Genomic DNA, 14190 nt, shown 5'->3' with positions numbered 1-14190 from the left:
GTTTTAAAGTAACCTGATTGATATAATCAATGCAAAATTTTAATATAATTTATGTTTTCAATAGAGTTTAATTTTAATTTGAGTAAAAAAATAAAAAAAACATATAATACATAAATTACATTTGAATTAATATAAAATTAATTAAATTCAAAATTGAATTTAATAAATTGATATAATCAATGCAAACAATAATTGAAGTGATCATTTATTGCATTACACATATATCAATATTCATAATAAATCTTTCCTTTTTTAAAAATGACATTTTGACGGGAAATTATTATTTTTGACAAAAACTCTGTTTTATATATATATATATATATATATATATATATATAGATTTCGAAATAATATGTATTTGAGATAAATAATTTATGATTATTAAATGGTAAATTAATGTTGAAAACCTTGTTGTACTGATAACATTTACATAAATAGGATCTTGTTTTTTATGTTAGAAAGTTACTAATAAGAAGTGCAAAATATGAAGCAGAATATAGTTGTGTTGGTATCTGTTAAAATGTAGAACTATCGCCAAACTCGAGATTTCTTAGAAACTTGTTTCCGACAAATATGAAGAGTTATATTTGAAACCCCCTATGGAATTAACCCCTTTAGCATTTGATCAATCGGTCTTGATATATATTTGAAAGTTTTGTTTCCTTCTCCCATTTTCATCTTGAATGTGTTCTTCCCCTTTTCTGCAGTTCTTTCTGCTCTTTCAGGAATTCAGACACTTTCCCCAAGGATTACAACCGGTAAGATATATAATGTGTTTACTCACATTATACAGTACCTTGATAATGGTGCAAATCCTAATATTTATTGTTTCCTTGTCAGATTATGTTGTTCTCATGGCAGTTTTTCTTCTCGTAATTTTGTTCTATTTCCAAAGATTTGGAACAAGTAAATTTAGCTGCTCTTTCTCTCCAATAATGTTTTTGTGGTTTGTTACCAATGCTGCAATTGGACTCTACAACATTGTCAACTACCATCCCTCAATCCTAAAGGGCATTTCCCCTTCCTACATGCTCAAGTTCTTTCAAAAACGAGGCCGAACCGGCTGGGAGCTCCTCGGTGCAGCCTTTCTGTGCACGTCTGGTGCTGAAGCAATGTTCGCTGATTTAGGCCACTTCAACAAAAGATCGATCCAGGTTAGAATGAAAACAACTAAATAGCACCGATCAGTGTATTCATTATAATCTCACATAAGTTCTACAAGTCATGGTGGAGCGATTTATAAGATTGCAAGGCTTTCCACCTAATGCATCAATATTTCTGGTTCAAAATTTACGTTTGGATTATTGTTACAGATCAAGTTAAGAAAATAACAATTTTGCGATGCAGTTGGCTTTCTCTACATTTGTTTATCCCTCGTTGGTGTTATGTTATTCTGGAGAAGCGGCTTACTTGATCCAGAACCCAGAAAAATTAAGCACCGCATATTATAGCTCCATTCCCACTCCAGTGTACTGGCCAATGTTCGTTATCGCCACCTTATCTGCTGTTGTTGCCAGCCAATCTATGATAACTGCAACATTTTCTATCGTTAAGCAATCTCTTGCTCTCGGATGCTTCCCTCGAGTTAACATGCTCCATACGTCCTCGACGCACGATGGTCAAGTCTATTCTCCAGAAGTCAATTTCATTGTTGGGATTCTTTGTATTGCCCTTGTCGTGGGATTCAAACAAGGTGTTCAAATAGGCAATGCATATGGTGAAAAATTTTCTCTACTATCTTTTATTCATGTTATGATTCATCTGATTCAAGATTACCTGAGTTTGTTTTAACGTCTTTTTTCTGTTGTGCAGGCGTTGCAATCATATGTGTGATGCTTACAACCACATGCTTGGTGACACTAGTCATGTTGGTCATTTGGGACACAAATTTCCTTTTAATCTTATGCTTTTTCATCCCGTCTCTTTTCATTGAAAGCTGCTTCTTATCAGCAATGGTAAACAAAATTCCACTAGGGGGATGGGTTCCATTCGCAATTGCCTCTTTCTTCATGATCATCATGTTATCTTGGACCAGTGGAAGAAGCAAGAAAACGAAATATGATTCTGAAAGAAAGCTCGGATTTGAAGAACTCCACAAAATCTTATACGAAAGCGACCTTCACCATCCTTCCGGTATATGTTTGTTCTGTGCTGATCTTGTAAATGGAATCCCACCAATTATCAGACACTATATTCATAACACGAATTCTCTTCGGGAAATCACCATCATCGTAACCATTAGAACTCTACCAATCAAGACTGTGCAGCCGGAAGAGCGGTTTGAGGTCGGGAAAGTGGGGTTCGATGGAGTTTACAAATGTTTGATTCAGTTCGGCTATAAAGATGAGCAAAGTTTAGTGACTAAAGCATGTAATAGTGACGAAAGTCCATAATGATGACGAAGCATGTAATAGTGACAAAATATTACTAACCCGAAAGCCGACGACCAAATCCCATCATAAGGGTGGCAAAGCAACGTCAAAAGTCCATAATGATGACGAAGCAACACCAACACAAAGAGGGTGTCGTAATAAGTCATAATTTCACAACAAATAATTAAAATCCTTAAATATTTTCTTTTAATTTCCTTCCTCTACAATGAACTCAATCATTATACATTCAGGAAGCCGAAAGGATTATTATTATTATTATTATTACTAGTATATAAAAAGAAAATAAATAATTTGTCGGACAGTTTCACAGATTTTATTTCTTTTCAATTAACTCAACCCGTCTCATATACGGCATAAAGTTCGAAATTTCCTTTCAATTTCATCCACCTAACGTGCAACACAAATCTCCCAAAATTTTCTTTTGAAAACTTTCCAACGCCGCAAAGAAAAAGTCATGACTCGACTAAGCGGTTCCCCGGGATCACGGACGAACCACCTGTGCAAGGTGTTGCGCTCAGCAGCTGCATGCCCCCCTGCCAAGGGCTCGAACCTGCGCCACCTGTGGCCCATCGCCTATCGAGCCATATTGTGGTTGCCCCTTTCGAAGTCGCTGCCCCTCTTGCACGCACACTCGTAGCACTAACTCACGCCCACAACCACTTCACTTAATCGACACACCAGAACACGCACACTCGTTGATTATACCCATACACATATACGCGCCTACTGTTACATATATACATATGTTTACTTGCAAAAACATTCATAAAAACATTAAACATGGCTGGAAATTTCACAAAACAGTGACGAAACCTCATTGAAAATTCACGAGTTAATTCTCATAAATCCAACATTAATCAATTTAAAACCTGATATGAGACCACCAAATACCAATGCTTCACGAAACGGAATCAACTTGTCTTTATATTTTTGCATAGATGGTTTGGAGACGACTCCGGCAACAGAAAGACACCACAAACGATTAAAATATACTACAAAACTCCAGTTTTTCGGCCCTCTTGAAGGAACCTATCCGCTCTCTCTCAATTTTTTTCCTTTTGTGTAAGCTTCTACGTGAATGGGCTAAGAATAGGGTCATGGGGTTTCTTGTACTTTTCCAAACTTTGACATTGTTATTAAATTGGTTAAAAGTGCTGCAATATTATTAGAAGTGCTAATTTAACTAAAAAAAATTAAATCTCAACATTTAAAAGTGTTTAAAATTAAATAAAAGTGTGCTACACCTTTCTTAAATGTGCATTTTCAATTAAAAATCAATATGCTGATTAAATTTAAATCCTAGAATTAACAAAAACACTTAATTTTTTTCTCCCAAAAGTATTTAAATGGCCGATTTACCTTAATAATTTTATTCGTAAATTTATGAAATTAATCTTGTTTCGTGCTCAGACATCTTCATCCGAAAATCCATCTAGTCCGAAAAATCAAGATATAACGAAAACAACTCTTTGTTTAAACAGTCTCTGAATTTAAATAAAGACTATTTAACATTTAAATGCTTGTATGCGATCTGGATGAACTTTTAAATTATGGGGTGTTACAATCAATATACTCCATCGTCAAATACATTAACTATTTCCATAAAATTCTGGCCAGGGGTTGCTCCCTCGGCAAAAATTGGATAAAGTTGAGCCAAATATCGCGATTCAAGATACGACTCAATATTTCTCTCGAATTCATTGGATCATTTTCTCCGTTCGAGAATCTCATCCGTTCTTCCACTCTAACTTATTTCATTAAACAATCATTTAAAATAAATTTTGATTTTTGTTTCAAAATATATTTTCCCAATAGTTTTTTTTATTTATCTAAAACACTTGTAAACTTAAATATATGAGACGATGAAAGTATACATTAATGATTGATTCAATTTTATTTATTGGGAGTAGTAATTAGTAGACCCACGCGGTTTCATTCACACATTTTTCGGTTGAGAGAGCTGAAGCCATTAGTGGGCTCAAATCCCATGTTGTAGACCCAATATTATTTCTTCAACTTACCGACAAAAGGATTCTGAAACTCAGACCATTTGTTTTGTTTTTGTTTTTTATTTTTATTTTTTATTTCTGGCTTTAAAAAAAAAAAACTTTTCACTTTTATACATGCATTACGATTAAGAGGAATGTTTGTGATCACTAAACAAAATATTATTGGCTTGTGGTTTAAAGAAATTCATTTTTTGTGTGTTTTTAAATCAAGTTTCTATGTTAGCTTCTACTTCATGTGATTGAATCCAAAAGCATGGTGTTTGCTGGGACGTTGATTTTGATTTGTATAAAAGTAATTCTAGTAAAAATAAATTAGTATTAGAATTACTTATTCCTCAAACACTGCATATTTCAGATTTTTAACTTTTCATTTTTGTTTTCAAACAATACTCACTTCTGATTTCGCATCTCTTCTTCATATTTAGCATTTGCAAATGCTTAAAAAATGATTATGGACTTTTTCTTTACAAAGTTATGTGAATTTGTAAAAACACTACTGTAATATATAAATTTAATCATTTCTACAAAAATATAATATTTGGCAAACACTAGCCGAAATTAACATTTGGTAGTCGTGGGATATTATAGCAAGCCCCACTATTATAATCAAAGGCAACTTGATCCTCTATAGTGTACAGTACACTGTTGTGCATTGTAAAGTCGTTGGATCGTATTGACCCTACATGATATATGTGGCACAATATATCAAATGGGATAGTACAGAAATGTTTTTGTCAATAAAACCGGCGAGCAATATAGTGAAGAGAAAACAGTAGAGAAACGATATAAATGAAGTAAACCAAACCGAGGCCTGTACGAAATACAGTGTCCTTAAAACAGATTCGTCTCCTCCTGTATGTGCTTCGAGGATCGTCTAGGACGTCTGTTTCCCAGGACACAACGGAACAACCAGCAGTGACTTAGCACGAAACACTACTACGACGAACTGAAAACGTACCTTTACTTTATCACCGAGATTTAACAGAAGCCAAATGGAAAGATATCAATATGTAATGCAAGAGAGTGCTTGAAAGAGATAAAATTTTCATGTACTTGAAATGAGGAAATGAGCACACTATTTATAAGCCCCAAAATGCACACCAAGAGTCATGCAAGATTAATTAACTCAATTAATCTTCTCATTAACTTAAAAATATGAAGAACCAAAAATCTTCAAGTAACTCAAGAATGTGGAAAGTCAAAAGACACTCCACAATAATGAGCCACAACCAACTCAAGAATGTGGAGAGCAAAAAGACACTCCCACATTCATGAGTCATAACTTTCATTCAAACTCTAAATTTGATTAAAATTTCCAACAATCCCCCACATGAATGAAAATTGATACAAATCTTGGTGAAAAAGTTCTACAGTTGAATCCTGCATAGGATAGGTAGGTGTTACCCTTTGAACCTTCCTTTATGAAATATATTTGCTTTACTAGCTGACCAGTAGACATGTTGTCCTTGAACTGTTCTGCTGTTTATGTAAATTAAGATATACTTCACACAAGACTCTCCCTGATACTATTCAGTTCTCATGATCGTGTTCGTTTTGGCCATGAACACACGTCTGGCTCTGCGAGAGGGTCTAGAATTGAGCCTAGCAATTCCTTAGAAGCGGCCCCACTTCTCTCTCACATAGGTGATTCTATATTTATCTCATCATCAGAATCATTAAAAACCGTAAGCTTATCCTCAACATTCACTGTTTCATAATAGGAATGGACTAGGGATAACCCTCACAGTGATTCTCCAAATTAGTGCGATTAGGTTTTCCCATTCAACCTAGTTCTTGGGATCTTCAGTTAGCGTAGGTTGGGTTTTCCTTCGCACCAATTTATTCTATAGGTTTGGGCCTCATTCCCCTTGACGATTTCGCAACTGACTCTATGTTTAACCCTTTGGTTAGTGGATCTGCTATATTATCATTTGACTTTACATAGTCAACAGAGATAACTCCAGTTGAGAGTAGTTGTCTGATGGTATTGTGTCTACGACGTATATGCCTAGACTTACCATTATACATTTTATTTTGTGCCCTCCCAATTGCAGATTGACTATCACAATATATGCATATAGCCGGCACTGATTTTTCCCATCCTGGAACATCTTCTAAGAAGTGACGTAGCCATTCAGCCTCTTCAGCACACTTGTCAAGAGCTATAAACTCAGATTCCATTGTGGATCTGGCTATTACAGTTTGTTTAGAAGATTTTCACGCAATTGCTGCACCTCCTGAAGTGAATACAAATCCACTTGTAGATTTTGAGTCTTTCATATCAGATATCCAATTTGCATCACTGTATCCTTCAATAACAACAGGATATCTGGTATAGTGTAGCCAATGATCACGAGTATACCTTAAGTATCTTAGCAATCTGATAATTGCTTTCCAGTGTTCAACTCCTGGATTACTCGTGAATCTACTCAATTTGCTTACTGCGCTATGTCTGGTCTTGTACAACTCATTAAGTACATCAGACTTCTAATGACTCGAGAATATTCTAATTGAGACATACTCTCACCTCGATTCTTTGATAGATGGTGACTGATATCTATTGGGGTTCTAGCCAATGCAGAGTCATCCTTATTGAATTTCTCAAGTATTTTGTCAACATAATGTGACTGACTTAGGATTAGCCCTTCTGATGTTCTATGAATTTTAATTCCAATGATTATATCAGCTAAACCCAAATCTTTCATGTCAAATCTTGAGTTCAATAATTTTTTTGTGGATTTAATTATCTTATCATTACTACCAATGATAAGTATGTTATCTACATAAAGACATAAAATGACATATCCAATTTCAGTGTTCTTTATGTATACACATTTGTCACATTCACTGAATTTAAATCCACTTTCCATCATGGCGTTATCAAATTTTTCGTGCCATTGCTTTGGTGCTTCTTTTAAGCTATACAAAGACTTCACCAGTTTACATACCTTATTTTCTTGCTCAGTCGCAGAAAATCTCTCAGTTGTTTCATGTAAATTTCCTCTTCTAAATCTCCATTTAGAAAAGCTATCTTTACGTCCATTTGGTATACTTCAAGATTCCGCAAGGCGGCAATCGCGAGTATCACACGAATAGAGGTTATTCTCAATACAGGAGAATATGTGTCAAATTAATCAAACCCTTCACGTTGATGGTAACCTTTAATTACCAATCTGGCTTTATACTTATCTATGGTTCCATCTGATTTCATTTTCCTTTTGAAAACCCATTTACAGCCTAGTGGTTTGCTTCCCGGAGGAAGATTTACTAATTCTCACGTATGGTTTTGTAAAATGGAATCCATTTCGGAATTTATAACCTCTTTCCATAGAGGTCCCTCAGATGAACTCATTGCTTCCTTGAAGCTTTGATGTTCACTTTCCATCATGAGTTCTTTCATGTTTGATACTGTGTTGAGCACAAAACTCAGCAAATGGTGATTCATATTCACCTCCATGATCACTTCTTAGCACCTTAATTTTCTTGCTAAGTTGATTTTCAACTTCACTCTTATATTGGACAAATTTGTCAATAGCTTCATCCTTACTTTTAAGGAGATACACATAACAAAATTTTGTGCTATCGTCAACAAAAGTGATGAAGTATTTATTTTCACCACGAGTTTGCACACTTTTTAGATCACATATATCACTGTGAATTAGATCAAGTGGTTCATTATTTCTTTCAATAGTTCGAAAAGATGATGTTATTAGTTTTGCCTCAACACAAGTTTCACATTTGTGTGTTTATCAATTTGGAATGCAGGAATGCTTTTCATGTTAATTAGTCTACGAATTGTGTCGTAATTAACGTGTCCAAGTCTACCATGCCATAAACAAGAAGACTCAAGCAAGTAAGCAAAAGTATTAACTTTATTCATCACAGGCTTAATAGCCATTACATTAAGTTTGAATAACCCATTACAAACATACCCTTTGCCAACAAACATTCCATTTTTCGACAAAACCACCTTATCTGACTCGAAGACAATGCGGAAACCATGCTTGTTAAGAAGCTGACTCGGACACCAAATTCTTACGGATGTCCGGTACATACAACACATTGTTCAAAGTCAGTTCTTTTACAGATGTCATTTTTAGAACAAATTTTCCTTGACCCTTGATCTCAGAAGTAGCAAAATTTCCCATGAATAGTTTTTCCCCATTCACAGATTTTTCAAGAGTAGCAAACATCTCTTTGTCCGAGCAAACATGGCGAGTGGCACAAGTGTCGATCCACCACTCCCTTGGGTTTGAACCCACCATATTAACTTATGATATTACAGCACAGAGATTCATGTTAGAAACCTCTTTGAGATATGTTCTCCACACATTCACCTCTCGGTTTTTCTTTGGTTTCTTCCATTCAGATGCCTTGTGACCCATGCCATCACAGTTATAGCATTTTCCAGAGAACTTCTTCTTTGAAATGCCTCCTTTTGGGTCCCATGTTCAACCTTTTGTTGGAAAAGGAAAAGGTTCTCTTTTTCAAGCTTTGAACATGCTCGACAACATTTGCCTTAGCGGCAATAGGAGAAAACAATCATATTTCCGAACTCTTGTTGTTTTCCTCGATGCGAAGTTGAACAATGAGCTCTTCAACATCCATCTCCTTTCAGCTTGTGCTTCAAGTAGTTTTTGAAATTCTTCCAAGCTGGTGGTAGCTTCTCAACAATGGCAGCCAATTGGAATGATTCACTCAAAGTCATCCCCTCACCGTGAATCTCGTGAAGAATCACTTGGAGTTCTTGAACTTGACTGATAACCGGCTTTGAATCCATTATTTTAAAGTCCAGAAAGCGGCCAACAAGAAACTTCTTGGCCCCAGCATCCTCGGTTTTGTACTTTCTGTCAAGGGATTCCAAAGGTCTTTAGCCGATTTCTTTTCGCAAAACACGTTGTAGAGCGAATCGGCCAATCCGTTTAGCACATAATTTTGGCATAAAAAATCAGAGTGATTCCATGCCTCCATAGCACTAAAAGATTCAACATCTGCCTCACCCTCTATGAGTTTAGTAGCATCCTCAGACAAGAATCTAGCCAGGTTCAGCATCGTCAAGTAGAACAGCATCTTCTGCTGCCACCTTTAGAAGTCTACACCAGTGAACTTTTCAGGCTTTTCACCGTGACTGGCTGGGACAACAACCGCAGCAGCACGTGGGGTAACATGAGGGACAACTTGAGCCACAGTAGGGACAACATAACCAGTTTCTCTTTGCACGCTGGTTTCAGTAGTCATATCTGAAACAAACCACGTAATAAATAATCTGTTTTAAGTTTGTTGCACAATATATCAAATGGGACAGTACAGAAATATTTTTGTCAATAAAACCAGCGAGCAATATAGTGAAGAGAAAACAGTAGAGAAACGATATAAATAAAGTAAACCAAACCGAGGCCTGTACGAAGTACAGTGTCCTTAAAACAGATTCGTCCCCTCCTATATGTGCTTCGAGGATCGTCTTGGACGTCTGTTTCCCAGGATACAACGGAACAACCAGCAGTGACTTAACACGAGATACTACTACGGCGAACTGAAAACGTACCTTTACTTTATCACCGAGATTTAACAGAGGTCAAATGGAAAGATATCAATATGTAATGCAATAGAGTGCTTGAAAGAAATAAAATTTTCATGTACTTGAAATGAGTAAATGAGCACACTATTTATAAGCCCCAAAATGCACGCCAAGAGTCATGCAAGATTAATTAACTCAATTAATCTTCTCATTAACTCAAAAATATGAAGAACCAAAAGTCTTCAAGTAACTCAAGAATGTGGAAAGTCAAAAGACACTCCACAATAATGAGCCACAACCAACTCAAGAATGTGAAGAGCCAAAAGACACTCCCACATTCATGAGTCATAACTTTCATTCAAACTCTAAATTTGATTAAAATTTCCAACAATATATACATTATCCAATAGTGGTATTGTGCACAATACCAGATCAAAACGCAATCGAAGATGTGTGTATATAATATTTTTTAATATTAAATAATTTTATTTAAATGATTAATTTAGGGATGATATTAAAAGTAAAAATTATATAAATAATTTTTAATAAAATTTCTTTAAAAATTAAAAGTTATCCTACGGTAATTTTCGCACGATGGTCGTTTTTGTCATTTAAACTTAGATATAGTTGAAGAAAACACACATACTGATTAATTAATTTTAAAATAAGATTTTAGACATAAGTACTTGAGTCAATCGAGCCCATTGACCGTCACGATTTACTCAATCAATACTCAAAATATTACGAAATGTATATCATTTTTCTCAATTCTCGTATACATAATTAAAAGAAAATAAACTAATATACCGTATAAAACAAGGTTTCGAAAACATTCAAGCACACAACCCATAGCCCGATTGTTTATCTAGTACTTTCAGAAGAGTAACGATAGTATGCAATTTTCATTAAAAAAAAACAAATCTTATATTACAAAACATTTCATATAAATATTTTCATAGATTTACTCAAAAAATATACTATCATAGAAACTGTAAACTATATGACATGTAAATTTTAATCGATAAAGTAAATACAAAAAAAAATTACACATCAATAATTTAGTATTTGAACCGCCAGAAATGAGTTATCCGTATTGTAATAATTAGTATAGGCCATCGAGTTGTCGCGTTACACATAATTTGTGTGTATAAATAACATTCTATAAATTTAAGATTATAAATCTTGTTACAAAAAGGTTTCTAACATGCTAAAATTTAATTGCATATGTACATTGTGGGGACCCGGACGCTAATCATGTTCTTAATCATCATTGAAACTAATTAATCAATTATAATAAACAGGGTCTAATTTTTTTTTAAATAATGCGGAACGTAGTGACATCAAACTAATATACAACTCAGTATAAAATAAAGTACAAGTCCTGTACCGTCTACAAATCAGTAAAACTAAAGTTCAACATCTACTTATCAAGTGCCAAAACCCCATATACATCAAAGTCCGAAGTCTCCACTCTATCACGATCTCTCCTCATCTTCTGGACACTGATCATGTCTCACCTGTTGTCATGTACACATACAAACAAGACAACAGCCAGATAATTCCGGTGAGAATATAATCCCAGTATAAATCAACGAAACATGCAATCATATAAACAAATATAAAGCATGTAACAGGTAACATCAATATGTATCAAAATCTGAAACATAACTAATATCAAACTGTCGACAATACTCGTAGCTACACAATTTAGACTAGACTCAATCCTAGTCTAGGGATCCCGGTTTCCAGAAGTTGGCATTCCTATATCGACCAACAGTAATAGAAAAGACTCCAGTCCTATCCACGTCGATAATGTATCGATCACCAGAAATAGAAAAAGGTCTGATTCTATCCACACCGATATGGTATCGATCACCAGTAATAGAAGGAACTCTAATTCTATCCACACCGATATAATATCGATCACCAGTAATAGAAGAAGCTTCCAATTCTATCCACACCGATACGACATCGATCAACAGTAATAGAAGAAACCCAAATTCTATCCACATCGATAGCCAATCATCCGGTGACAGACTTTGGCACTATCGCCAATACACTATCTTGCGACATCGTGCAATGTGCCCGTGGCGATCCCGCCACTATCAGGCACTTCTGTCACAAGATTACTCTTCTAATACCTGTTATCTATTAATCAAGAAAACAAGTACATCAATCAAATCAATGCAATAAAGTAAAGTATGTGATTTAGGGAAACTCAAGTCTAAACCGACTTAAGTCGATCTCCCGATACCACATTGACTTATACCTTTCGTTTATAGTTTTCAGGAATTCAAACTCTGTCAATCCCTCGATCTGGCAATGGCAATATCAATGATATCATATCAATATACCGTTTAAATCGATACCAATCTGATCAATAATTCAAAATCAACGGTATAACCGCACAATCCCGATATCCCGGTCAATATAACATCACCAGATAATAATTCCCTCAACTAATAATCGATATCAATACAATCTGATATCATATCTCAGTCAATTAACTTCAGAAAATCATAACAATTCCATAATCAGTCCGTTTCTTAATCTGACTTCGATTCTATGATGTCTAACATGTCAAGAACATCATATATGAATCATATTCAATTCCAACAATACCATAATTTCGGAACATATCAAAACTTAACAAAACTTACGTCCAGTTGTAGCCTGCGTTGATATGAACACAGTACCGAAGTCAAATTCAAAATCAGACGGACGGATTTTACACAATCGCGATCCTAAGATTCAAGGACAATTTTTCCCAAAGTTTCCCTTTCGATTTCTCGTTTTTCTGAAGCTTAACGTATTTGCTTATATATATATATATATATATATACACACGTAACATGCATCAAGGCAAATGGCGAACTCTACGCACAACACGTCTCGCGCATATGCGCGACCCTTCTCGGCGCGTGTCTTCCCAGCCGCTCGCGCATATGCGCGCCTCAATTCCGCGCATATACGCGAGGCCCTCTGGACTCGACCTGTGCAGCTCGCGCATATGCGCGCCCTCATGTCGCGCATATGCGCGAGGTCTTCTGCCCATTTGGCGCATGGGCGCGCATCACGTCGCGCACGTGCGCGAGAGGCACTGTCCTCGCACATAAATTATCACACGTTACCTCAAATCGTGTCTCGGTTAATCCTTTCATAATCATATCAAAGTATAAATCAATAATTACAGATTCCTAGGATTAAATTTTCGGGCATTACATTTCTCCCCCCCTAAGATATGATTTCGTCCCCGAAATCACAGGCAATCCATCATATCAATAAGAAGGTAAGTAATAAAAATGAACAGAAATTTACATCAGTGAAATAATGATGGGAATTCTTGTCTCATATCTGATTCAGTTTCCCAAGTGGCTTCTTCAACGCCATGACGAGTCCATTGTACTTTCACCAACGGAATCATCTTCGTTCTGAGCTGTTTTTCTTTACGATCGATAATCCGAATCGGTTTCTCGACATAACTCAATGTCTCATCCAGCTCGGTCTCGTCGGGTTGAATAACGTGTGAATCATCAGGGAGATACTTCCGCAGCATTGATACATGAAAGACATCATGTATCCCTGATAATGAAGGCGGCAAAGCGAGTCGATAGGCACGATCTCCTATCTTTTCAAGAATTTCATAAGGACCAACATATCGTGGAGACAATTTTCCTTTCTTCCCGAATCGGACCACACCTCTGAAAGGAGAGATCTTCAGGAACACTCGGTCTCCTGCTTCTAATACCAACGGTCGTCGCCGAAGGTTGGCATATTTAGCTTGTCTGTCCTGGGCTGCCTTCATTTTCTTCTGAATCAATTTCACTTTTTCAGTCATATCTCTGATCATATCAGGTCCGGTCTCCGGAACTTCAGAGATATCATCCCAATAAAGAGGGGATCGACACTTCTTTCCGTACAACCCTTCAAATGGTGCCATCTCAATACTCGTTTGATAGCTATTGTTGTACGAAAACTCGCAAAGAGGCAATGCATCTTGCCAGTTAGTGCTAAAGTCAAGCACTACAGCTCTCAACATATCTTCCAATGTTGGATCGTACGCTCTGACTGTCCGTCAGTCTGTGGATGATATGCGGTACTCAGATGTAACTTAGTACCGAGAGCTTGCTGCAAACTCTGCCAGAAGTGCGAAGTAAATCGAGGATCTCGGTCTGAAACAATCGACTTCGGCACTCCGTGCAGTCTAACCACTTCCTTGACGTAGATATCGGCCATCTGATCATATCTATAGGTCATCTTGTATGGAATA

General features: G+C 36.1%; 1 protein-coding gene across 1 annotated transcript; it reads left to right on the top strand.

Moving 5' to 3' along the window:
- The first annotated feature begins 478 nt into the window (after positions 1 to 478).
- On the top strand, positions 479 to 2411 carry LOC142517775 (potassium transporter 26-like). The gene is made up of 4 exons (XM_075620220.1): positions 479 to 758; positions 841 to 1154; positions 1348 to 1717; positions 1813 to 2411. Exons 2-4 carry the CDS (start codon positions 855 to 857, stop codon positions 2391 to 2393), a joined length of 1251 nt encoding a protein of 416 aa, XP_075476335.1. The 5' UTR covers positions 479 to 758; positions 841 to 854; the 3' UTR covers positions 2394 to 2411.
- The last annotated feature ends 11779 nt before the right edge of the window (positions 2412 to 14190 follow it).

This window comes from Primulina tabacum, chromosome 1 (genome assembly GCF_025594145.1).
Source record: "Primulina tabacum isolate GXHZ01 chromosome 1, ASM2559414v2, whole genome shotgun sequence".
Lineage (NCBI taxonomy): Eukaryota > Viridiplantae > Streptophyta > Magnoliopsida > Lamiales > Gesneriaceae > Primulina > Primulina tabacum.
The sequence above is the reverse complement of the archived record's forward strand: the minus strand, read 5'-3'. Positions and strand labels throughout refer to the sequence as shown.